At 41.6% G+C, this 27,383-nt stretch overlaps 1 protein-coding gene across 1 annotated transcript; it reads right to left on the bottom strand.

The window, feature by feature from the left end:
* Nucleotides 1-257: 257 nt before the first annotated feature.
* On the bottom strand, nt 258-27,098 carry tmem240a (transmembrane protein 240a). The gene is made up of 4 exons (XM_049582278.1): nt 26,295-27,098; nt 25,789-25,895; nt 18,333-18,541; nt 258-1,538 (listed from the first exon to the last, which is right to left on the bottom strand). Exons 1-4 carry the CDS (start codon nt 26,349-26,351, stop codon nt 1,384-1,386), a joined length of 528 nt encoding a protein of 175 aa, XP_049438235.1. The 5' UTR covers nt 26,352-27,098; the 3' UTR covers nt 258-1,383.
* Between the last annotated feature and the right edge of the window lie 285 nt (nt 27,099-27,383).

Genomic DNA, 27,383 nt, shown 5'->3' on the forward strand with positions numbered 1-27,383 from the left:
TTTTCTCAGTTGCATCAGCATGTCATTGGCATTGTTAGTTATTTCACAAGTGTTGTTAGTCAGTGCTTATGAAATTTCTATTAGAATTATAACAAACCCAACTGAAGTTGTCAGCAGGACCTCTCTGTATAATCTGTCTGTTGTTGCTGCTGCGCTGAAATAACCTCTCGCTATGAGAATGTGTTCTCATCTTCGCTCATATGATTGGAGTGACACAATCAAACATCAGAGGTCACTGTTGTGCTTCAATGGCACTTTTAATAAAACAGACATTTCATCCTCACAACAGCAATGTCTGGACAGAGAGGACGAGGGGGGGCTGGGTAAGGGTTCCCTCTGCTGATAGGCTGGTTGCTCCTGATAAGTGAGAGGGAATTGGATAAAGAAAATTGAACTGTGCTGTTGAGCACAGTGTGGGGAAGATGGGGGGGTGTGTGTGTCTGTATGTGTGTGTGAATGTGTTGAACTCATCTTGGCTGGCATTTATTTCTCCTCCCGTGTCTACTAAAGAATGATAATATAGCAAAGAGAACCCCGACCACAACCGTACACGCTCCCCTCCCCCTCACATATTTACAGGAAAAATTAATACATTCAGTTAATTCACTAAGTAACAAAGCTAATTAATCTGTGTTTTAGCAGAAATCACATGGTTTCACATCCAGTTTTCAAACAGACTCATCTTCCTGTTCCATTCCTATAATCTTTAACCACACAGTCCATCATTAGGTTTTCTATTGATAAACGACTCACACAAAAATCCCCCCCACGCACCCCCTTTTTAAAGACTGTTAAATCCCACTTGCCCGTATTTATAACTATTTACAGAAGCAGCAATCTAACCATCACAAAAACCCACCCACCCACCAGTCTCATTCACCCCAACCAACGCCAACAAAGTCCCACTCCCACCCGTTAGAGAAAAAAAAAAAAAAAATCCTGACACCCATCTTGCCGCCCGTTCCATACGCTGCCCACATCTTACCCTGTTCTAAAAGAGCATGCCAAGTTTAACAATGAACACAGAAAATGTCTCTATACAGAAAAAACACCCTTAAAAATGTTTTTTTTTCTTCCTCCTCCCACAATGGTGGACATGGACATAAGACAAGATTTCAGTGGCAACAAATAATCATCATCTTGCTCCATTTTGGGATTTTTTTAGTGCTGACAGGGGCCGGGTTTAGTCATAAGAAAGTCCTGTCATGGGGTATTAAGGGGGCCATGTTATGAACAGTGGGAGGGCAGTTTTCCAGGGTCTCTGAGGCAACAGTTGGCCAAGGGGCAGTTTGGGAAGGGGGATGAGGGCTTTTGGAGAGGAAGGAAGAAGGGGTTTTAAGGGGAGGGGTCTAGGTTTTTTTGTTGTTATTTTGTTTTTTAGAGTCAGAGGTGGCGGGGACTAGGGTGACCATTGTGGTAGAGCTTCTGCTTGATGTGGACCATGTTGCCGCTGGAGTCTTCCAGCTGTCTGAGCTGGGCTCGGCGACGGAGGTCTCGAAGATTGCAGAACTGGGGCAGCCATGACCAGGACGGGGTGTCTGGAGGGAAGAGATGAGAGGTAACAGGACAGTCAGAGGAGGCAAGTGTTAGAGTGTGACCAATAGCTGAAATTGGCCTCTTAAATACTAGATATTCTGCAGTCTGTATCTGCCTCTGATGGATGCAATAACCTCATGATGGATATGCCCCTTGAAATGGTCATCTGTTGGAAGTCATTACCTTGGGTTTTTTCTAATGGAAAATTTTGATTCCTCAAAATAGAGCATGAAATCACAGGGTAACTCACAATTGGCACAATATTACATTTGCAATTATATGGCAAGAAATACATCAATGAGCCGAAAGAGGAAATATACTCCTAAAACTGCAAAAAATGCTTCATTACAAATAAAGCAGGGATGAAACTTGTAGTGTAGCCTATTTATTTACTGCATTATCACAGTCTTTGAGTTTCATTTTGTTTTTTAGACATTTGAGATGAGGAAGAGTCCATTATGTGGCCTGGAGTTTAGAAATATAGAGTCCAGCATACAGCTTTTAAGAGTAAGATTTATTTTGCCAAGTTAAGTTTTTGCATGCATTGAAGCCTGGAAGGCAGGTACCTGTAAATAAAGTTGCTGGTAATGTATTATCAAATGTTCATTTTGATTACAAACATTGCTGTTGAGGTAACAGATGTCCTAAACCACATAACACAAAAAATATTGATATTGTATGTCATATACTGTAGAAGTATCTGCATTCAGTCCTGAACATTGTGTACCAAACATGACATGCAACAGTCCCAACCAGAACTGAACTGGGGATGTTACGATTATGTCATACTTTATGTGCCTTAGATCAGTGGTCCTATATCTTTTTTTGTGTCAAGGACAAGAACCCCTAAATTGATACACATTAGGTCATGGACCCCATTTGACAATATTTCGCTTCAGGGACCTCCATCTGAAAACATTTTGGGTGTTAGATATGATTAGGCCCACAATTCTATAATTGACAACTACAGTTGAGAATTAGACACTGTTATGAATCTTCCTGATAGTGGGCTCACTTTTATAGTGAATTAAACAGTTACAATACACTATTAGCCATTTTTCTAGGGGACCCCCTGGAACTCCCTCAAGGACCTCTGGGGGTCCCCTGACCCCTGGTTGAAAACCACTGCCGTAGATAGCTATGGCGAAACCCAGAGTCTAAGCATTGTAAACACACAGAAGCCTGAACATGTGCCAGTATTTCAATGACAAACAGATATAAACTGACAAAAGATTGAGCTGAAAGAAAACTTGAGAGTTTAAATCTCCGCAGGAAAGGAGACAAACACTTCTGCATCAGTAATGCAACAAGTTCTGCGACACAGAGTATCGATAGTTTGCCACAATCACAACATGTCACAATACTGATTACTTCCTTTCCTGCTCCAATACTTTAAAAGTGATTTATGGTTGTGCTTAAACCCTACACATGTGGCTTATGCCGTCGTGAGCATTTTTACTTCTGCGGTGGTGTGTCTGTGTCACTCTGCAGTTACACCTCCAAAACACTAGTCAGCGGCAGAGGTTTCTGTGAAGTGCTGTTAAGTTTAGTTGATTCAAAAACTCATTAAACATGGCTTAATAGAGACAATTTCAAACACAAGTACACAAATCAGCTTCACTATAACTCACAGTATTCACAGATAAACACTTGTGTTAATCCGGACACATTTTCCCCACAAATACAACATGCTAACGTTATTAGCACAAGCCTGTGGCATTTTACATTGTATAAATTAGCCTAGCAACTAGCAATCTTTTCATCAAAACAACTGTCCTGTACTAAACACGTTTTCCAAATATAACATGCTAATGTTATTAGCACAAGTCTATGGCATTTTACTTTGTATAGATTAGCCTAGTGGCCGTGATCTTTCCCTCTACTCATATAAAGCCAGGGACAACAGCAACATGTAACAAAGGTAACGTCACACAATTTGGCTCCATTACAACTCACAAGGTTCACCGACAGAACAGCTGTCACACTAAACACATTTTCCAAACAAATACAAAATGCTAACGTTATTAGCACAAGCATATGGCATTTTACATTGTATTAATTAGCCTTGCGATAAGCAGGGATTTCCTCTGTTCATATGAAACCTGGATAAATCCCTAAGTATAAATTCCTGAAGGATAAATCACACACAAGACTTAAAATTCTATTTTAATGGAGGCCTTACTGTCTTCATTATTTATTGTTTCTTATCTGTGAACTAAAAGTAAATACGAGCTCTGTTTCCACTGAGGGAAACGGTGTCAGTATACAGCAACAGACAGGAAGTCTGCGTCACTGCGACGCATAGTTACAATTCTAGGGAAGTGCAGGTTAGGCTATAGCGTAGGTTATGGCGTAGGTTCTACATCAACTCTTATTACACACAAGTACACGTGGCAAAGTGTAAGAACAGTGTAGAGCCAGGTGATATGGAGAAAATCAAATATTACAATATTTATAAACAAACACCTCGATATTCATACTGTGGCGATATTGTGGGGTTAACCATTGGTGCTTTCTCAAAATATTTACACAGTAAGATTTTTAATTAATAATCATCAGTATTGTGGATATAATGACTATGTGGGTAAAGGCAAATAACAAATCAGCTAAATTGCATCACTTTACTGTAATGCAGCCTTTAAAATGAGGAAAAGACAACACTGACAATATTACGAAATCCAAAATATAAGACTAATCCCACAATATCGATATAATGTCGATTATTGCCCAGCCCTACGATAGCATATGTAGTTTATTGTTAACCAACAGTATCTGGCTGTTGTAGTTGTGCAGACATGAGCAAAGACAACTGAATGCAGGCTTTCGAGGACGAGTCAGCTCGACAATGCACTCATGAGATCAAGACACACAATAGTGTAAAATCCCTCTTAGCCTGGTTTTCTGCCTCTAAATCCAGTTAGAGGCAGACAAGACACATCAACAACCAGCAACACAGAGGACTGATCTCTGTGCTGTGTACTGGCCTTTTCCACGCTGACGTGAATGAGTCTAAGCGCCTCTTTCACACAAATGTCCTCTATTAATGTATGCTTGAATTTAGGGCTACGCTGATATTGGCTTTCTATTTAACAATGTCATTTTGTCCATCTCTGATATAATCCTTTTTTTCATTGTCATAAATGTCATTGTCATGTATTTTCAGCCTACCCTGCCAATACTATTCTGAGCAAAATGTTGAATATGTATTTTTCCAGTCAAATTTTAAGCAAACTCCCCAAATATCTTCGATACAACATCAGTCCAGAAAATGTCCCAGAATCAGATGCACAGAGGTTTTTGTACTCTATTGCGTGCAGCATAAAAGTGAGTTATGAGCTCCATACAGACCTCACACTGGAAAAGCTGATGTTTAATATGTCTTTAAGCCACCGATTTCATCATAGCTGTAACAACTTTTAATTCTGGGAAGTAAGGGTGTGCTTTTTGCGGTAAGGGCAGAGTGACAGAGACAAGATAAAAGATTGGAGCACTGAAATATTGGATGGGAACAGTAAATGGCATCAATCTCCTCAAGTGCACCATGCTGTTGCCCTTGATTCTTCACATTTGTGTTTGGACTGTTGCACATGTGACTGCGTCCTGGCATTATGTCTCCACAGTCACAAGGATTTTACAGGTGAGATTAAGGCTGACCCAGCACTGTAATCACACATTTACACTGGGGGGGACCATTTGCAATCTACACCTTCTGTGACCCAAACCCTCCAGGGGGTCTGGGGAGATTTCCATCCCAGGATAAATTTTAGAAACTTAATAGCTGAAAGTGACCAATTTAGAGCAATTTAGAACATCTTATATCAGGGGTTCTCAAAGTTTGATGACTGAGTGTCATTTTAGGGGGCCAGTATGTGATTTAGGGCCACACATAAGTGCTCACACTATGACCTTGTTGTGACACACTAGCCTCTTTATTCCTGGGCCCCATGATATTATGGGTGCACCTTGTGGCGCTGAACTGGATCAGGCATTTTCCAATGGTAATGGTTAGCTAACAATACACTAATCATCCTTACTAGAGTGACTGGGAAATAAAACACTGAACACATCACCTGTTACACCTCAGATAACATGATCATACCTCTGCCATCTCTGACAGTCATCTCAAAGCATTGCTTTTTTCCTTTATAACCAAGCGCATTAGCGATTAGCTTGCCTTGCTCAGTTAAGATATTGCTATATTTAACAGAGCCCAAGCTAGGTAATGGTAAACATCTATTCCTTCTAAAAGTTGTTTTATGATTTTTTTACAACTCATAAACAGATGAGTTTGGCAAACATTTAACATAATTCAGTGTTAATTTAGCTCCATGTAAAGTAAATCATGTGATGTTTCCCAGATAATGCTCGTAAAGGGATAGTGCACCCAAACAATGAGGCTAAAAACAGAGTTCAAATGATGTTTTTCCAAACAACTTTTTATATCGGGGCAAGTCTGAATTATGTGTTTTTTTGGACATTTTAATCTGGGGGGTGCCGTCAGCCTGCATTAGGTGGAGTTGTGCTGCTACCCACTCTCCCCTGGGATCTCTGCAAGTGATGTGAGGACTCTGAAACTTCACCTGAGCCTCCCTCAGCATATGGGTGAGTAGATAATGGCTGGATTTTCATTTTTGGATGCACTGTCCCTTTAACAACAGTTTTTTAAACTGCTGATTGATAAATTGGAGTTAGTGAAACATAATGCCAAATTATTTTCTGCAATAATCCAAAATCTAATGGGAATCACATAGGCCTTTTGCCAACAGAACCAGGCATTTTGAGCAGATTTAAAAATTGGGGGGACATGTGTCCCCTCTCTATATATTCTAATGACTGCCTGGAGCTGAAGGTTCAAATGCGTCTTTCAGTCTTTGACCTGTTAGCAGTGACTGTGCTGTAAATACAGAATACACAGGCCTGCCGTGAAATCAGTGACTGTCTGGAGACAAAGTGTGATTTCATGAATGTGAGGTGTATGACACAAAGAGTGGAATGGCGGAGCAGACGGTCGTGCTTGTCGGGTTATAAACTGGAGCCGGCGAGGTGGAGCGAGGTCCACAGAGACAGCGGGAGAGAGAGCGGGAGAAGGAGGGAAGAGCCCCAGACAGCAAACCCAGTAGCAAATGGCCCTGCTAGAGGATGAGCGAGAGGAGGGGTGGTGGTGGCGGTGGTGGTGTGGAAGAGGGGATGAGGTGTTGGGTGGAGGGGAGGTGAGGAGGGAGAGAGAGAGAGAGAGAGTTATTTATAGCTGTGAATGGGTATGCTGTCCACAAGGACTGCTCTGAAGGGTATCCAAAGGAAAAGGGGCAACGAAGACAGGTTTCTCATTTGAATAAAAGGATGGGGATGGAGTCCGGAGAAATGGTAATGCAAAGCAGAAAATGGGTGGTGGAGGCACAATTGTTATGCTCCTTTAGAGGAGAGAGGGGGAGGGGGGTGGGGTGTTAGATGCTGAATGCCAAGTCATCATTTTCTCTATATTTGAGGTAGTTTTTGTGTTTCCTTTCCTTCGGTGTCTTTGGAAAAGAGACTGGTATCAGGTATTTACAGTCATTAGTGATAAGGAGAAAAAAAAGTTGCAGCAGGAAGCACTGTAAGGGAAATGGCCAGGAGTAGATTCAATAAGTGAAGAGGGAGGAGGAGAGGGAGGAGCAAGAGATGGAATTAGAAGGGGGAAAAAAAGCAATGGGAATCAATGTGCATCTCAATGCACTGTGTGTGTGTGTGTGTGTGTGTGTGTGTGTGTGTGTGTGTGTGTGTGTGTGTGTTTCTCACTTGCTATTCCAGCTGCTCTCTCTCATTCTATTTATAGCTCTGGAGGAGAGAGTGTGTGTATGTGTGTGTGCAAGTGGGGGTGGGGATGTGACAGCATCTCCATCCCGCACCCCCAACACACACCCTTCCCCACTCTGTCAGCCTCACCTTCACTCCTCATCTTGGGGAGGCTAAACGAGTCTGACCTAGCATCAACGTCACAGTCGACACACACGCTCACACACACACACATATAAGAGAAAGGGGCATTCCCTCCCAGTACGAAATAGGAAGCGTATATCCCCCACTCTATAACTGCTGCTAATGAATATGGATGCTCCCTCCTCTCTGGGTGTTTTTTTATGATGATGTATTTTACACTGTTGTACTAACGCACTGGAGAAAATAGCATCGTCTGACTCGCTGCTGCAAAAACCTTCCACACCTCTGAGCACAGCAGCAGCCTGCAACTACCAAAGCTTGTACAATTCGAGCACCTTTCTTTAGTGCAGCAGCTCGTAAAAACACTGAAAAATCCAAACACCACATGATGTTTTCTATCCTAAAACACCCATATTAGTGCGCGTTCAGTTCGATTTCAAATAACGTTTGGTTTTAACATCACTTGATACTTTCCTGTCCTGCCTGAGGAGCTTTTCCATGGCGGTCCACGTATCCAGGTCACATATCACCTCCTTTATCCTTAAAACTGAAGATCCAGGCCACCTCCACCATACAGGCCTGACACTGAGCGCAGACAGAATACTCTCCTGTTTTTAAAGCCACATTGCTCTATTCAGTGTCTTTAAGGGGAGACACCACAATTAAAATCTTTTTATTTTTTGCATTCACTGGTCCATTTTATGATTTTGGGGGTATTTTGCATCCAGAACATGCCTTTTTACGGACTAGTGGAAATATCCAAAATGTATGGAATTTTAAAACATATCTTTTCAAGGCCATTTTTCAAAAATCTCTACTTTAGTAGTTCTTACATAGACCAGACTTTCCAGTTTTATTCTTACCTATATTCTAAAGGTTTCTACCTATCATTTGTAACCTGATTTATAAAACATTTTATTCCTAAAAACATGGATATTTTTTTATGGCTACTGAAATTTTTTTCTGATTTATGGAGGGATAAAAAGAGATATCTAAAATTCCCCCTGTACAAACCTTTAACTATAATACACTCACCGGCTACTTTATGAGGTACACCTATTCAGCTGCTTGTTAATACAAATAGTTAATCAGCCAATTGTGTGGCAGTAACTCAGTGCATTTAGGCATGAAGACATGGTCAAGATGACCCGCTGAAGTCTAAACTGAGCATCAGTATGGTGAGGAAAGGTGATTTAAGTAACTTTGAACAAAGCATGGTTGCCCCAAAGGGCTGGTCAGAGTATTCTAGAAGCTGCTGATCTACTGGGACTTTCACACACAACCATCTCTAGGGTTTACAGACGATGGCTGAAAAAGAGAAGATATCCAGTGAGTGGGAGTTCTCTGGGTGAAAATGCTTCACTGATGCCAGAGGTCAGAGGAGAATGGCCAGACTGGTTCAAGATGATAGAAAGGCAACAGTAACTCAAAGAACCACTCATTACAACCAAGGTATGCAGAAGACCATCTCTGAACCAACAACACATTGAATTTTGAAGCAGATGGGCTACAGCAGCAGAAGACCACACCAGGTGCCACTCCTGTCAGCTAACAACAGGAAACTGAGGCTACAATTCACACGGGCTCACCAAAACTGGACAATAGAAGATTGTAAAAACGTTGCCTGGTCTGATGAGTCTCGATTTCAGATGGCAGGGTCAGAATTTGGCGTAAACAACATGAAAGCATGGATCCATCCTGCCTTGTATCAACGGTTCAGGCTGGTGGTGGTGGTGTAATGGTGTGGGGGAGATTTTCTTGGCACACTTTGGGCCCCTTAGTACCAACTGAGCATCATTTAAACACCACAGCCCACCTGAGTATTGTTGCTGACCGTGTCCATCCCTTATGACCACAGTGTACCCATCTTCTGATGGCTACTTCTAGCAGGATAACGCACCATGTCACAAAGCTCAGATCATCTCAAACTGGTTTCTTGAACATGACAATGAATTCACTGTACTCCAATGACCTCCACAGTCACCAGATCTCAATCCAATAGAGCACCTTTGAGATGTGGTGGAACGGGATATTTGCATCATGGATGTGCATCCAACAAATCTGCAGCAAATGCGTGATGCTATCATGTCAATATGGACCAAAATCTCTGAGGAATGTTTCCAGCACCTTGTTGAATCTGTGTCACGAAGAACTGGGGCAGTTCTGTAGGCAAAAGGGGGTCCAAGCCGGTATTAGCAAGGTGTACCTAAAAAAGAATTTTGAAGCTGCCTTTATCCAATGGTCAGATTCGTGCTCTGGAAATGTATGCAAATTGGAAAGTATTTAACTAGATAGGGGGCGAAAAAGGTATAGTATAGTACAGTTTGGAGAAGCAGGCTGGAGTCCAACACAGACGCTAAGCAATGTGTTGCTGTGGACAAGGGTCAACAACAAAATGTATTTTAGCCTTCTAAAAAAATGTCCCACCCAAAAATATTCATATCAGTTTAAGTGTATGCTTTATTAAAAGTATTTTCACAGGTTTACCTTTTTGACAAATGGCCCACTTTGACATGGGCGATTTAATGTCTTTAGTTCTTCGTCTATGCTCTCGTCAAAGCCACCAGACCCTTTAGACAAAAGTAGTTGTAATTTAAAATTACAAAAATCATTTTAGCTTGATGAACAAGAGAGCTGCTGGTCTACCACTGCCTTCATCAATTAGTTAGTTTATGTTACTATGTGACTGTAGGGAATCCAAACTAACCCTTATGCCAAAGTCACACAATAACACAAACAAGCTAACTAAACAAGGCAGCAGTACACCAGCAACTCTTGCTTTCAGCAATTTTAAATCACTGTTTTTCTCAATGGAATCTGGCTCTGAAGAGAGGGATATAACCACCTCATTTTCCCGTCAAGCAAATCACTGTCTGACAGTCAGGTAAAGCGGTGAAAATACTCTAAATACATTATACACTTTAATTGACATTGATTTTTTTAGTGGCTAAACTACATTCTGTTTCTGCCCCCCCTACAGCAGTATATTGCTTAGCTTCCATGTTAATCTCCAACCTGCTTCTCAAAACATTGGGCGTGCTGACTGACATCTACTGTATGTAACATACTGTCTCTGGCTAAGTAGCCCATACAACCCCACTTAAAAGAATCTGAACCATCCCTTTAATAATGTAAGTAGTCAACTTCAGAAGTTTCACAGTAATATCTGTTTGTTAAAAGTTTTACCTGATTCCCCTTAAACTGAGCTTATTTGTTCCCAAGAATGCAAAAACTTTGTTAGTGTTTTCCCCACAGAGTTTTATCCTGGCTTGTGAGAAAGCCTGTGAAATTGCCATGACCGTGAGAAACTAAAACACTGTAATCCAGGATGCGAATACTGAGCTTGTCAGTGAACATCTTGGCAGTGCACAAAGATGAACCCTCTGCGTTGTCTCTTTAGCAGAGCGCCAGACTATGAGGGATTTCACGCTGCCATGTCATGATTTCACACGTGTGTCTAATAGCCGCTTAGCTTTACCGTCACTGAAAGCATTTTTTATTTCTTTGCTCGTGTCTGCACAACCACACAAGCCAAATGTTGGTGAACTATACACCGCATGTTCTGTCTCATTAAATCTGCCACATTTTTCTTCTTTCACTAAAGTAACATGCATCCTTCATCTGTCAGGAGGAGTAAAGAAACAGATATTTCAACGAGAGTGCTGACGGGAGACAGGAAATTAAGAAGCAACTATAGCACTCAGTTGGATTAAAACACATGGTATGTGGGAATGTAGCTTTCACTACAGCACAGCAGATGGTGGGAATGAAGTCATCTCTCAGTATCTGTTTCTCGAGCCTGATTTGAACCAGTCTTTGTAACTGCTGTGTGTGTATTCATATATGTATTGTATTGGTTTTCACACAAAAGCAGTGCTTGTTTAAAACAAATAACAGCTTGGCCAGATTTTCTCATTAGACAGCACATTTTCAGCAAGTACTGCCCATTAATTCACATTATCATCAGTGTGATGTGAAGTGACAAGCTGTGCACTTATATCCATCTACACACTAAAACACTTCATGTATCTATCTGTAGCTTTCTGCAAACCTATAAATATTATCCATATTTTACAAATCATACACAGTAACTGTCAATTAATGCTGTCTTCTTCTCTCATGCTGCAACTGCATGTAATAAGACTAAAGGATATGGAAAAACATGCAAACAAGCGGAGAGCATACAGTAACTCCTTACAGGAGTTCCAGGACCAGAGTTCAAATCAGGACCCTCTTGCTGTGATGTGACAGCGCTAACCACCAAACCACTGTGCAGTCATAATATTCTCAGTGACTGGCCTTGACACGCAGACATTTCTGGGACATACAGCTACTCTTGAGGCAAAAGTAATATCATTAGTTGAGTTAAAAGCCCTGCACACCCATGGTAACCCAGCAGAGGTGATTTTAGGCAGATTAGGGCTTCATCCACACCAATGGATCAGTGATGTGACATATTTTTTTGTGTGTGTCCCTGTGAGGATATGTGGCCAATACATTTTGAGAGAATATTTCAGTGATGATGACAAAATGTCAATGTGGTGTAACTGTAAAGTTGCTTAAACAAGATAAAATTCTCAATGAAACGCCCTATTAACTAGTTTGGCATAATCTTTCATTTGAATCACTCAGTAGTAAATAAATGTAAAGGAACACCATTGATCTGAATATTATACATAATTTGGAGAATATTTATTGGTCAAGTCAACATGCTGAAGTGTCATGGTGGTGTAACCATCATTCAGGAAGCTATTTAGTTACTATTGTGCAAGAAGATCATGTGGCGGGAAATCATATCACAGAGAAGGACCCCTGATGATACTAACGACCAGTGCCAAAGTTAGTAGCTCTCTTAAAAATACGTTTTCCTTCAAAAATGAGTTTTAAAAAAATAATGACCACTGTACCACAAGCGCTTTAGCACTTCAGAAATAGTCTTTGTCCATACTGACACACCTGAAAACGACCATTCATGTACACTGGGCCAATGTAAACAGAGAGCAGATTGTCTGCTCTGCGGATGGTTGCTTAGTTACAGAAAACACTAGGGAGATGGCAAAAAGTAAGACGAGATTTCTTTGCTCGGACTGACGATGAGGTTGAACTGTTACTGAAGGTCACACTAAGATGGTCAAGGTGGCCAAAGAACAGGTTGGAAGTCTTTGCAAAGCAAATCCGGTGACATGTTAAAGCGGTACCGAAAGCGTTATCCATCAATCAAGGAATTCTTGGCAATAGAAAAGGAGTACCTACACAAGAAAGATAAAATCACAAAAGTTATGTAGGCCTAGCTATCATGTTTCCGCTTGACACGTCGTGACCGACAAGGCCTAATCTGGAAGTAAACGTGGGTGTCTGTCTCATCGTCTCCAAAAGTCTCTGTTTCCACCAATCCAGACTAAAACTCAACCTCAGAGTTTTCAAACTAAAACAGGGTTAGCAGCATTTGATGTGTTTGGATTATAATTTTGACAAGTTTGTATGCATTCATTTCTTGTTAAAGTTGGGGTAAAAGAGGTTTAAAAATTAAATCTGAGATTAACATCGAAACACATTACACATAGTAGAAAACACTTGTGGAAAATGTGAAAAGACTGGGAACAGTATAGTAGGCCTACTGATTTGGGGAGTTTAACTGGATTTTTTGGGCAGGGCTTAAGGCCTGCTCGATGACTTAAAGTGCGGACACACCAAACCGACATCAAAGAACTAGCGGCAACGAAAGCCAACTGCTGCGTCGTCTACGTTGCCTCACGTTGCCTCACATCGCCCTGTGTCAGTTGCATTTGAACACACTACACGGACTACATCCGATGGCCAAGTGGCACGTCCATTCTGCGCCTGCGTGAGAAAGAGCGGAGTGACAGAGTGGCACATCCTGATAGCCGAGGTGTTACCTATCTGTGCAGCCGAGCACCGCAGCCACCTCCACTGGCTACTACATTCAGATGATCCCGGTGTTTCCTCCGCAGGCTCCACTTCACTCAGCTTCACTCAGCTTAACCTGAATAACAAACCAGGGCTCAGTTCTCCGGTTGGATCCAAACGGAGAGCCGGGGCTAGCTGGGAAGCTAGTGGAGGCTAACTGGCTGTGCTTCCCTCCGTAATGCTGCACTAGCCACTCCCAGCTAGCCCCGGCTCTCCGTTTGAATCCGGTTTGTTATTCAGGTTAAAGTGGGGAGAAGCAGCGGATCTGTCAGGGAGCTGAGTGAAGTGGAGCCTGAGGAGGAAGCACCAGTTAGCCCCAGTTTCACTACAGGCAGATTCACTCGCTACAGGGGTGAGGAGATAAAACCTAAACAGCCAATCAGAGTGATCTCTTTCACCGACTACTATCGGCCGAAAAGCTGGTGACTTAAGCACGTCTAGCTAAAGCTGCTAGATGGAGCATCCATTGTAGCGAAACAATTAAAAGAGGCTGTGGCTTTCCTGCGAGTGGGCCTGGCTTCAGCACGTTTTGTGGAAAGGCCCTCAGCATCTATATGCATATTTTTTCATGATTTTGAATCATAATTATATATATATATATATATATATATATATATATATATATATATTGAATCACCAGGTATTGGTAGGCTAAGTGCTGTCTGTAAATAACAAACTATTTGATCTACAGGCTGAAATTTAGTTGGAGATGACTGTGTGACTGTACTGCAGCAGCATCATTTCGTCATTTACCACACTGACAGTGAATATTCAGTATCTTATGTGCCTCAAATCTCAGTGTGAAAGCCTTGGTTACCGACTACACAACAGCTTTTCTGCATTTTCTTGTTTCTCTCCTGATGTGACAATGTGTTTCTATTCCCCAAAAGGGGGCACTGTCTTGGCATTGACGCCAAGCTGATCTAGTCTGTGTATATCATGTGATACAAGCAATGTTTCAGCAGTCACGCAGCATAGCACTAGGTTTTAAATTAGTTATACCGGGAAAGTATTTTGTGCAACATTTGACAGGTTTTGGGATTTTTATAAACAATCAAAACAATCGCTATTCAAAACTTTTCCAAAACACTTAAATCCAACCAATTTCCAGGCCTGGAAAACATTTTATTTAATTTCATGACTGTGGGAACCCTGTATATAACACACATGTACATCTCCTCAGTCTGAGTGTAAAAATATCAAAGCAAGTTTCTGTATTGGGGAAAAAAGGAGGATAAAAGGATTGCTGTGGGACTGTTAAAGGAATAGTTTGACATTTTGAGAAATTACTCATTCATTTTTTTTCCCCAATAAAGTATATGAGAAGATGATGCCACACTTATGTTTGAGCATTAACTATAGAGCTATAGCCAGCAAGTGGGCAGCTTAGAGGTAACAGCTAGTATGGGTTGATCCAAACTTAAAATACACCAACCAGCACCTTTAAAGTTTCACTTCTACACTGCACCTCATTTGGTTAATTAGTTCACTGATATATGAAAATGACATTTGTCGTTTTATAGTTACATGCCAAAAGTATTTTCTGGCCAGGTGCAGTGTCTGGTGTCTTGGTTATACCGTGGGGTTGCCAGACAACCAGTGGTAGCTCCACAAAGTCACTGCATCCAAAATAATTGCTTTAATTTTCCTTGGCCTCAGCTCAGCCTTTGACAGGGTGGATAACTTTATTTGGATCAATTCTATGGACTCGGTGTGGTGCAAGATTGGTTTACTTCATACCTTAAAATACGTTTTTGTTCTTTTGAGGTTGATTGGGTCCACTCTCTTGTGGCATCCCCTGAGGGTCTATCTTGGGTCCTTAATTGTTTGCTATTAATATGCTCTCCTTGTATATCACAGATGACATGCTGTTTTAAAGTCCAATAAAGCCTTGTGTTTTAGATGTATCTGTATTATGTCATATCGCTCTCCTACTAGCAAGTGCTGGATATCAAAACATTTTTGAAAAAATTAAAAGGCTCAAAGTCAGAGATCCTAACAATTGCCCCTCCTGGTCCCTGTACTAGGGCTTTCTGGTATCTTACGTGTAATCTGTCAGCCTGTCAAGAAACATGATGCCAAAAGCCCATAATCTCAGTTTGTCTTTAGATGTTTTATTTTATCAGTTAGATTGAATACTTTAATTTATGTGCAGCTCTGAAGAGGGTCATTTATGCTTGTCCTCTAGGCTTGATTGTGGTGACGCTCTTGTGCTCTTTGGAAGAGAAATATCAACATGCTACAGTTAAACTGAAACACTGCTCCCAGGCTAATCATGCTCTCAAAGAGAAGTGACCACAAATCCTAGTCTCCCTTTAAAGATTGCCTGTCAATTGTACAATTGATTTTAAGGTTTTAGGTCAGCTTATTTGTGTGATTTATTGACCCCCAAGTGAGCCTGATTGCTGCTTGAGATCCTCTTTCAGGGCCCTTCTAGTGATTCCCAAGTCTCTCCTCATCACCATGGGAGACATATGTTTAATGTCTGCGCTCCTCAGCTGTGGAAAATCTATGCCTGAAGTTAGTATCCTCTTTTAAATCCTTACTCATTCTCATATCTTTTATTTATAATAGATTTAATAATTTGAATATTTTAATACATTTACATTATAGTGTTATCTTTACCTTTACACTAATTTTTTGGGGGGAGAAACTGCTATGAAAGTTTATTCCTTATTATTAACATACACTCATGCTTAGATTAACTTCCACATTTCAAACATTACTAGCCAACAATCAACAAGACAGGGAAAGTTATTGAGCCATGAATGTCATAATCACGAATATAAATTGAGGGAATTGCCATTTTGCCTGTTAGCTAACTTGTACCCTGCAAAGCTTTTTTTTTTGGTCTCCCCCTGAGGTTTAACTCAACCAAATGATAATTGTGGGTTGCGTCATCTTCATTATTTCATCTCCTATTAACATTCTATTTCACTTGACTGCATTGCGTTGCTATTTTGCTCTTGCAGTGTTCCCAATGAGATCATTTAAGATTTAACTTTGCATTTACACAGCGGTGCACAGAAGCTTTGTGGAGCGGAGGCTGCTCTGTCAGACCTGGCTTATAACACTAACTGTTTGATATTTAATACAAACCATTGCTGAAAACCTACTCAACCAAAAATGCTGAGAGGTGATTTTGTTTGACATCAACTGCCACATGGACATTAACTTTTCTGTTTGGTTCAATGCTAACACAACATAGCTAACAGGCTAATATGGAAAGACTTGCTGAAGCATAACAAAAGTGCAGTGATTACAGTACTGTATGCAATCAAATATCTTTTACGAATGATGTGTTGAATTAAATATCTGTAGCAAATTTAATGTGAATCAGCAGTATGTCATAGATACAAAAAAATGGCATATATGAATCATGTCGTTGGCTTAGATTTGTTTTTTGACAAATACTTATCTATAAAAGCTGCATTTAACATCATAGGCTATATCCCAAATTTGTATTTAAGAAGCTCTATATGATATTCAAAGCATTGATATGACAGCAAACAACTATGTGTTATGTGGCATAATGGCGTCCTGAGCAGACAGTCCAGCTGTGTGTGCATTTTAGTGCATGAGTTTGTGTGTAGGCTACTACTCTCATACTGCGCTTACCACTGATATTGACTGATATGGAGACGATGTTGACGTAGGCGTGAAGCGCACACTGTTCAGGTCCCCACAGGTTAACACTGTTAGCTCTGTCAGCACTGTTGCTGTTGTTAGCACTGTTTGTGCTGTCAGCATGATTAGTTGCTATCCACTGGCTCAGCCACCTCAACATATCCCCATACAACGGTTTGTATGATATAACATGAATTAGCCACCATGAATACATACTTAATGTAACATATGTTCGTTTGTTAGATTTAGTAAAAGAAACATGGTTGGGCATCTTTGGGTTTAGGAAAGTAAAGTTACATAGGTCGGGTTTTGTAAAAGAGACATGGTGACGACATACCTCTCCTGGGGAAAAGTCCTGTGTTGTCTGACTCACCCACCCTACATTTCTCCTTATGCGGACTACTTCCTTATCTACTCCCATTAGGGCATTGGTCTTGTGAGCCTGGCCTTCCTGATTACGTGGGATATACACAAATTACTGGCTTATGATTACATGGGTTGTATACAAATTGTGGTACATTACGTTTTGTAGAAAAACATACAAACAGTGCATGAGAACAGCCTGGCCACCTCCGTTGTGCAGACAACCTCTGAAACATAGATTTGCTCTGAATATTGTAAAGACCTTTGAATGATAATTACAACCGCCTTTGAAAGCCTATATCATCGCAGTCCTCCTTAAAGTATGATTTCACTATATCTTGTTAACAATAATGACTTTCATATATTCAGAATATAGTAATTATACTTAATGATGGTGCTCTTAGCCTTTGTCTGCTGCTGTTTCCTAAAACAATTCAGATTGTTAGTGAAATAAGGTTTGAGGTATTTTGGCTGTCCAAAAAAGAAGACAACAATTTAAAGTTAGTTTTACCTTTAGTGATAGCCTTCGTCTGAATCATCACACAGTTGGGAGGTTTAGCTGTGATTTTCCAAGAGGTCACAGTAAACTGAGAAAAAAACAGCGAGGAGAGCCAAAAATGGGCCAAGTAATGGGGGGAAGGTCATTTACCAGAGCACCACCAACTGCTGTGTTAACCTGGCAAACGCTTGCACATGCAGATACATGGCAGATAGATGCAGATACATATATGCATTTCTGCACACGAGCATTTTACAACAACAAAACCTGCTTTAAATCATAGATTGTTATTTCACCTGTTAAATTAAGATTATTCAAGTTTCCATTAGTGCATTCAGACCTCAGCACAAACAACTGAAATCCATAGAGAAATATTTTCATGATACTTAAGGGATTACTGAGCTCTTGTTTGAGTTGTGTTCATGTGTATCTGCAGCAGACCAGCAGACAATGTCCACCTTACCGTAGTAGCGGCTCGCCCTCCAGGCCCTGACGGCACAGTGTAGGACTCCGTCCAGCCACAGCAGCAGCCAGCTGATGCAGAAGCCCAGCAGCAGCCCCAACATCAAGTCCATCTCCTGCTTGGTCACACTGTCACTCACAAAGTAGTTCTCTGATGAGTCCACCAAGGAATGGTCCCCATCATATGGGATTACATAGTGGACATGATGCCTTGGAGGAAGACAGACAGGGGAAGCCGATAGAAATATAAGTTATAAACCAACATAATTCTATGAATCAAAGATACAAATGAACATGTTTTAGCCATTTCAGAGACATACAGATGGGTGCCAAATTAAAGGGAAACATAAAGTTAACTGCTGGGCTAACACGGGCCTCCAAAACAGCTTTCTTTGAAAACACCATTCTTTCAATTGATATTCTCTCATTTGGCATTTTGATGATGGTGGTGGTGAGCACTGTTTAACATGATGGTCAAACATCTACCATAGGTGTTAACTTGGGTTAAATCTGGTAACTGTGAAAATCAAATCAATCAGAAAATCAAATATCACGATATTTTTGACCAAATACCTTGATAACAATATAATTATCAATATCAATGTCAGTCATTACCATTGTGGATATGATGACGAACTGAGTAAAAGTAAATAATGACACAGCTACAAGAGTCTGGTAAGTTCAGGGTTACATCACGTACTGTAATAAAGCCTTTAAAACCTGGGAGAGACAACAATTGATCTCCAAAATCCAAGACGATATCTAGTCTTATATCACAATATCGATCTAATATCGATATATTGCCCAGCCCCACCTCATATCCTGTGTGGAAACACCTCTATATATTATGTTTTTTCTGCTCCTATATTTAGATATTTCATTCATTACTCTTCTGTATAAACTTACCCTGTAAAATGGCTTTCCAAATGTCCTTGACCATGAACAGTGTTCGATAAGATCTAGTGTGTTGAAGCCATTTGGAAATGTTGGTTATATAAATATATATTTGTTAAGATGGAAAAACTGTTTATCTTATGAATAGTGTTTTTATATTCCATATACCCATTCTAACGTGGATGATATCTGGAGATTTCCATCTGAATTTTACTCAAATTTCACTAATCCACACTTTGCTGGAAACCCCCTGAAGCCCTCTCAAGGACCCTTGGATGTCCCCAGGCTGCACTTTAGACAGCTGCGGCTGGAGAACTTTAAAGAGACCGGCTTGGGCTCACGGCCTGAAATAAGAATAAGCAACACTCCACTACCGCATTCAGTGCTGCTGGTGCCTTTTGAAAGGCATTTTTTTGAATATCCATAGCCGCTCAGTAAAATGCATTTTGGATTAACCAAAATTTGCCAAGACATATACATCATCTAAAATGCTCCAAGTGTGCAAATATAGCTCTCGAGATATCTTATAACTAGCAATTATTTGTCAATGTGGGCTTCTTCTTTTTCATTTTGGAAAATTATCCTTGATCAAAATGGATTATTACTAGAAGGTCTCTTTGAATTTGTTCCAAGTAGGAAAGACATGAAAGGACTAAACATGAATTCAATTTTAATTGTTTTTTTCCTCAAATCCACGGGGTGTGTGATTGCCACTGACCTGGTGTTCACATCTCACAGGAGAAGAAAGAGGTGAAAAATATGGAAATGTTACACTGATAGAATTCAAATTCAAGGACAACTGATGTTTGTAGTAGATCAGTGAACACATCACTCTGTTGCATTACAACTACGTGCATGGTAGCACATATATCTCTGTATATCAACTGTTGCAGCAGCTGCTGATCAGCAGTCATCCTGTCCCTCACATTCACTTGTGCACTTTGTCCAGCATTGACTCCACTTAACTGTGAGACAGATACAGCTGCATGATATGGGAGTCTTACTATAGTGGTATTACCCACCCTCCTGAGAGGGGCTGAAGGCTTTCTCCAGTCTAACAACACAGGCGGTTGTCTGACAAACACTGTAAGGAAACACAGTGGGAGCTGAGAGATTGGACTGCTGGAAGTGAGTACAGATACACACCTCTGCGCACACACTTTGGGACATAATATTGACAACAGGTTTAAAGTAATGAAAATGTTTAATGCTATTAAAGGGACAGTTCACTCCCAAATCAAAAATAGATATTTTTCCTCTTACCTGTAGTGCTCTTTATCTATCTCAATTGTTTTGGTGTAAGCTGCCGAGTGTTGGAGATATCGGCCGTATCATGACATATGTCACATAGACTACATCACGTGACATACATCACTAGCCGAGTATGCTGCACATACTAGCACATTGCGCTGTTATGAAAATAACTACTGACTTTTGGTTTCACACAGGAAACGAACAGCATTCTCCCAGATGAAAGTCTGGTGTTTGTCTGGCCCATCCATCTCTACTCCCACCAACCCTATGTGAACTTTCCCACTCTTTATACTACGACAGTTGGTCAGAGTATCAAAAAATGCTGCTGCCTGATGTGCCTCATAATGCTGCTAAAGGGTGCCTCAGTGGGTCGGTACCTGACACCAAGGGCCACTAACCAAGTGTTGGTATTTGATGAGGTGGGAGTAAGTCAGTGTTGCTACAGGTGCCAAAAAATACAACAGCAATATTTCTTTCTAGAAATCATGACCCAATTACTCAAGATAATTCAGCAGGTTAATGTGGGAACTGTTTTCTTTCTTTTGAACTACACCCACCAACCAAATCGCCCCGCAGAAGGAAGAGTGCATCTACACATGGCCAAGAGGCTCATGATTGTGACAGCTCAAGATGTAAACATCAATGACGTCGTCCTCAGCTGAGCTGTTACATTAGTGGTGCAAGGTGAACTTGCAGTAAATACATGCTTCCTTCCGCATGGTGATGCGGTTGGAGGGTTTAGACAGAAAATAGTCGCTACATGAAACTGCTCACAACAAGATGTGTGGATTATCTTAAAGCTACTCTTACCTTTCTTGCATTTCACATAGCACTTAGAAAAAATTTGAACATCCACAACTCCCGCCTCCCTCCAAAGTCCCATCCTCGTCCTCCTGCAACTCCACCTCCCTCCAAAGGCCTACTCCCCCCTCCTCCTGCAATTCCACCTCCCTCCAAAGGCCTACTCCCCCCTCCTCCATTACATCCTCGTTAAGTCTATAATAGACATGGGCACTGACAAGGTAACGTTAGATACATGGAAGAGGAGATCAAGTGTAACGTTACAACAAAGACAGTCAAACACAACCCCGGAGTTTTAAAACTCAACCGGAGTCAGTGATGACTGATGAGTCTTAGAATAAGGTTACAGTGCTAACGTTAGATAGTAGCGTTAACGTTACTAGCAAGTGGAAACGCACAAGGAATTTAACGTTAATGTTTGAGAGGCTACGCTACAGTAGGTTAACATTAGCAATTAGCAACTGGATGCTGTGTTGTCATATGTAACGTTATAGCCTATGTTATATTAGAGGCAAACTAAAAATACCTGTCCAGCAGAAACTCTTCAACCATCTTGTCCCTTTTTAGCTCAGGATGAAGCTGCATCAGTCTTTGGCATTGCTTAATGTTGACCCTTGATGTCTCCACGTGGGGAAGACAGACAGGACGCTCGGCCAATCATTGCATTCAGTCCGAATGCAATGATTCGCCAGAGTTTTTTTTAGAGCCATATGAGAATGGTATAATTATGAGTTTTTTTCACTTACATTTTAGTGTGCCATCAGCTTATAAATAGCATTTTAACCTAAACAAAGAAAAGTGTAAAATTTCCAGAAAGTTAAGTGTCGCTTTAAGTAACCTGGTCATGACTTCTGGAAAGAGACATTGCTGTTGAGTTTGTTTGTTTGTTTGTTTGTTTTGTTTCTTTTTCGGAGTTATGAGCACCACAAGCTGAGTGCCATCTAGTTCCATTATATAGAAGAGAAGGCAGACATATCCACAGCTGATATCTCCGACACTCAACAATTTACACCAAAACAATCTAGACTGATAAATAGCACTACAGGTAGAAGAAAAAATGTGTGTATTTGATTTTGGGGTGAACTATCTCTTTCAGACTTTTTGCAGTGACAGAATATTCTGGCATTCTATTACACATCTATAAATTTAAAAGACATGCAAGAGACAGACTTTAAAAATCAGCAGAGACTAGGATGGCCAGAATGTTAGTTACTGCTACATTTCCTGTAATGCAATATGATAGCGTCTTTCGTGAGAGGTTACTTACTGGTAAATGCCTCAGTTTGTAACACAAGTTCTTTTTTTTTTTTTTTTTTTTTACATATATGTGTAAATAAATACCTGCTTTACTTATCTCTATCACTAACTGACATAACACCTCTTTTATGAAAGTTGCTGTGCTTAACACCCAGTGTCTAACAGGTTTTTGCTGGAAAATCCTACAAAGCACAGGAAATTAACTGTAAGTTTTAGTCATGTTTCCGTTTCTGTTCTACATTGGGGAAGAAGTGAAAATGTTCCAACTACAGGAATGCAACTTTTTTTTAAGAGAAAATTCACCCACAATGTTTGGTTGACAGATGTTCTCTGTAAAGTGCAGGGCAGAAACACCACAGCACTTAGTACTGAATACGGAGAAAAAAACAATCTTAAGTATTTTACAGAAGAAGCAGTAGGGCCACAGGGGGGATCAAACCCCATTGGACCTCGCTGACTTGAGCCATACAGCCGCTGAGGTCCATTAACACCAAAACATAAAAAAACAAAGCCAAGCTATGTGTAGAGATAAGCCAGAATGTTCCTCCGGGTTTCTTTGTTTTCCCTGAAGATGGCCTTTGCCCAAATGCCTGTGAACAAAATAAAGGATTATTTTATGCTGCCTGTAAGCCTGTTAAATGACTTAAAGGGACAGTTCGCCACAAAATCAAAAATACGTATTTTTCCTTTTACCTGTAGTGCTGCTTGTCAGTCTAGATTGTTTTGATGTGAGTTGCTCAGTGATGGAGATACCAGCTGTAGAGATGTCTGTCTTCTCTCCAATATAATGGAACTATGGCACTCAACTTGTGGTGCTCAAAGTGCACAAAATGTCTCTTTCCAGAAATCATGACCCGGTTATTCAAGATAATCCACAGACCTTGTTGTGAGCAGTTTCATGTAAGGACTATTTTCCTTCTACTGAACTACACCCGCCAACCATATCTACTGCTAACTGACCTAACACTACTGAGCTAGTTACGGCTCAGGCCAGGAGGATGCCATTAATGTTTACATCTCACACTGCCGTGAGCACACACTTCTTGTCCATGAGCAGATGCATGCTTCTGTCTGCGTGGTGATACAGTTGGGGGGTCTAGTTCAGTAGAAAGAAAATAGTGTGCCGAGTGTCATCTAGTTCCATTATATTGGAGAGAAGGCAGACATCTCTACAGCCGATATCTCTCTGCAACTCACAACAAAACAATCTGATAAATAGCACTACAGGTAAAAGTAAAAGATGTGTTTTCTTTTATTTTCAGGTGAACTGTCCCTTTAAGTCCTGTTCACCTGGACCCTCCAAATCATTCTGTGTGTGTCGTCTTTGCTAGTATAAAAATGCAAACTATTCAGTTTTCCTCTAAGAATTTTCAATGAAAATGCCCCAATGAGAGCATTTAACTCATCTTAAGACAACTATCCTGCAGCCTCTCACAGCAACCATGGCACCAATCAGCAGGGTGCACCCAGCACACACACACAGTCCACTTCTAGATCTCACCCATGCCACAGAGGCAGCTATAGGCCAGGCCTCAGCCCATCAGAGAAGCTACAACTACATCCAAATCAGAGCGCAGAAGCTGCCAAGTAAAATGACACTGGCTGTGTCCTCAAGGCTGATAAGGTGAGCGCTGTGGGCGTCATGACACCTCCACGTCTAACGGATGGAAGGGCGGGCAAGTGAAACCCAAGCTCAGGTCTGCTCTGTTCATCCACCACGTATCCCGCTCTATCTGCTGTTTAAGTGAAAACACATGACTGACTCTCATTCAGGAGTGTTTCCAGGTCAGTGAAAGACACTGTGTGGGTACAGTTACCTAAAAACTAACAGAAGAGGTAGAGTTTGACTGTGCATACTACCCTGTTTTATTAGTACACATGCATTGCTTAATACTTTAGTGGACAAAAAATACATAATTTTTGGAATTATAAATAAAGAAATTACTCCTTAATGCTGCTGAACATACTTTATTTTCTACAAATTCTGCTTGCATTCATAACCAGGCTGCTTTTGGCAGTAGCAAGTATGATATGATTGTCAAAATATGACTAAATAAGACAGTCAGTGACACATCATCTCATCACAAATCCTGTCTCCAAACATATCTTCATCAGTCTATATCACATCACATCCACCAGCGTGTGCAAGAGGCCTTTCCAAACTTTGACTCAGATTATCCCTCTCTGACAAGCATAATCTAATAACACCTGATGATGACCCATTTCTGGATTTACAGGCTAAAAAAAACACAGTGGAACTGGCCTCTTAATGCTGCTAATGAACTGCTAGTACATCAGCCCCCTCACTGCAGTATGCACAGTATACACTGCTGTTTTGTTTTAATGTGCATCTGTTCAGCTTGCACCAACATGAACGGTGACACTTCCCTTCCCACAGCACCGACTGTAGCTTGGTTTGCCAGCAGGACATGGGTCAATCAGGATCTAATATTTGAGGACAATATAGGTGTGAAGCTATTGGATAAAAAGGACTCTTACTTTAAATCTTGCTCCAACACTGTTGCCATACCCCCGGGCTCTGTAGACTTAACACCAGGAAGAAAAAAAAAACAGAGGCCCACTTGTGTCTCTGCTCATCCTCGCAGCCTACAGCCTGCTCTATTACATGCTTACTGTTGATGGAAAATGCACAATACTGCTGATTAAATCCGGATCCGTTTATTAATGAGTGTCTTGCTGCTGTTTCCCCCCACTTCAAACCTGCTCTCACTGAGAAAGCAAACAGCAGGTAGGCTGATGAGCAGCCCCATAGCACTTCCTAAGCCATAACCACTTCACTTCAGCACGCATATGTTCATAATTGGCCCAGCAGGTTTATATTGTCGCCGACACCGTGTAGGCCTGTGTGAATCGCTCAGCGCACTTGATGCTCAGATTGTTTTTGAACGGCCTTATATTGCTCATAGTTCATTACCTATTTATGGCTCTGACACACACCTTCGTATATGCAGCAAATCCTCGCAGCCGATATATATTTAAAACACACACTCTCAAACACACCGCGACCAAACGTGTCATCGGGCTATCTGTTAGAGCGAATTATAAAACGTCTATGAAAACATCCGCGGCTATGTAAGCGCACAGACAGCCTGATATCAGCTTGCGGGGCTTCACCGCCAGAAATCTTCGAGGCCTCTTCAGCAATTAAGAATTGACGGGTATAAAAAAAAAACACAGCACACACACCACCATGTTCATCCCAAATATTGTACGAGGATGATGGCATTTACCTTCCACAGTTGCAGTGACAGACGCGGTCCTCCCCTCGTAGATGCGGTAAGATGTAGTTGTGAAAGCGATCCAGTAGTGCGTTCATGTCCATTAAACAGGCTATCGCCTGCAAAGAACCATGCAAGTCAGCTGGGACATGTCAAGCAATAGGCTAGGCTATTCCTACAGACAGCGAATTATTCTCCTCATCATTATCAAGAGAAATAACAAGCATACGGATCATAAAGTAAAGGAGAGAAAATAGCCTTGGCAGATCCTCCCGATCCTAAGAGGGGGGACTCTTGCCTCAAAACGGACTTAGATTATTTATTTATGACAGCAGGTAATTATAGGTAGGCTAACCTACTTCCACATGTCATTGATAGGCCTGCTGTTAGGTGCTTTCTCGCAAAATGCGATACATTTAGGGCTCATTTGTAGTGATCTGCTTCAATCTTAGCCTCGGTGGGTAGGCTATAGGTATTAGAAAACCTTATTGTGGCTGAGGGAGGTGATGGTGTCTTACCATTACAACTGAAGCACCAAGAATCATAAAAATCATGGTGGTTGTGATCATATGCATCAAAACTTCCAAACTGGCCGCCGTCCTGTAGCCCGGGGTTCTACCCGCGGCGGTGGAGACGCTCCGGCTCGGCTCTGGGCGCTCTGTCCCGGCAGGAGCCGCTCATGGAGCCGCCGCGCCTCTCCTGGCTCCCCGTCCCCTTCAAAGTGCCCGGTCTCCCTCCGTCCTCCTCCTACACACGGCAAGCCGCTCTCTCAGCCCTCACTGCGCCCTCTCCATCCAAGTAGGCTATCCCCCCCGGTCGGTCGGATGCGGCTGCCGCTCGCTCCAACGAGAGGCAGTCCTCTCCTAATTACCGATGCAAAAGTGAGCCGTTCTTCCAGGTGCGTTTCTATCTCTATCCCACTTAAAAAAGAACATAAAGAAAAGAAGCCGGGCTCCCTCGATATCCTCTAAGGGGTGCCTCGGTATCCTCTCTCCCCCTTTTCCAAGTTATTCCAAACCCTGCGCTTTAATACCGGCCAATTCTGTCCTCCATCGGCGGAAACGGTCGATTTCTGTCGCCTGGACGTTTCAAAGAGCTGCACCAACTCCTCTCGCGGCCATCGCCCTCGTCTTTCTCGGAATGCTTGATAACATCGACATGAGGTCCAGATAGCTCCAGTCGGGAACTAGACCCACCCTGCGCCCCGAGTCCAGTCCGGATCCAGCAACAGCAGCTGCATCAACGCCCGGAGCCAGACACGCATGATTATCCCATCCTGGCTTCCAGCAGCTACACGAGCATCCACTCCCACCTCTAGTGCATGTCTGTGTGCACGCGCCTGTGTGTGTGTGTGTGTGTGTGTGTGTGTGTGTGTGTGTGTGAGAGAGCGAGAGAGAGAGAGAGAGAGAGAGAAGGAGAGAGAGAGTGTGTGTAGTGGGCGGTGAGAGAGGGGAGAACTGCAAACTGCCTTTGTGGCATCGGCCTATAGGCTCATTATTTATAGTGGATCCCTTCAGATGCACTGGAGGGCTTCAAGAATGGCACTCCTCATGATGATTTAACCCTCCTTCTTCTTCAGTGGCTTAACCCCCTTCTGCTCCTCAATA

Source organism: Epinephelus fuscoguttatus, linkage group LG7, assembly GCF_011397635.1.
Source record: "Epinephelus fuscoguttatus linkage group LG7, E.fuscoguttatus.final_Chr_v1".
Lineage (NCBI taxonomy): Eukaryota > Metazoa > Chordata > Actinopteri > Perciformes > Serranidae > Epinephelus > Epinephelus fuscoguttatus.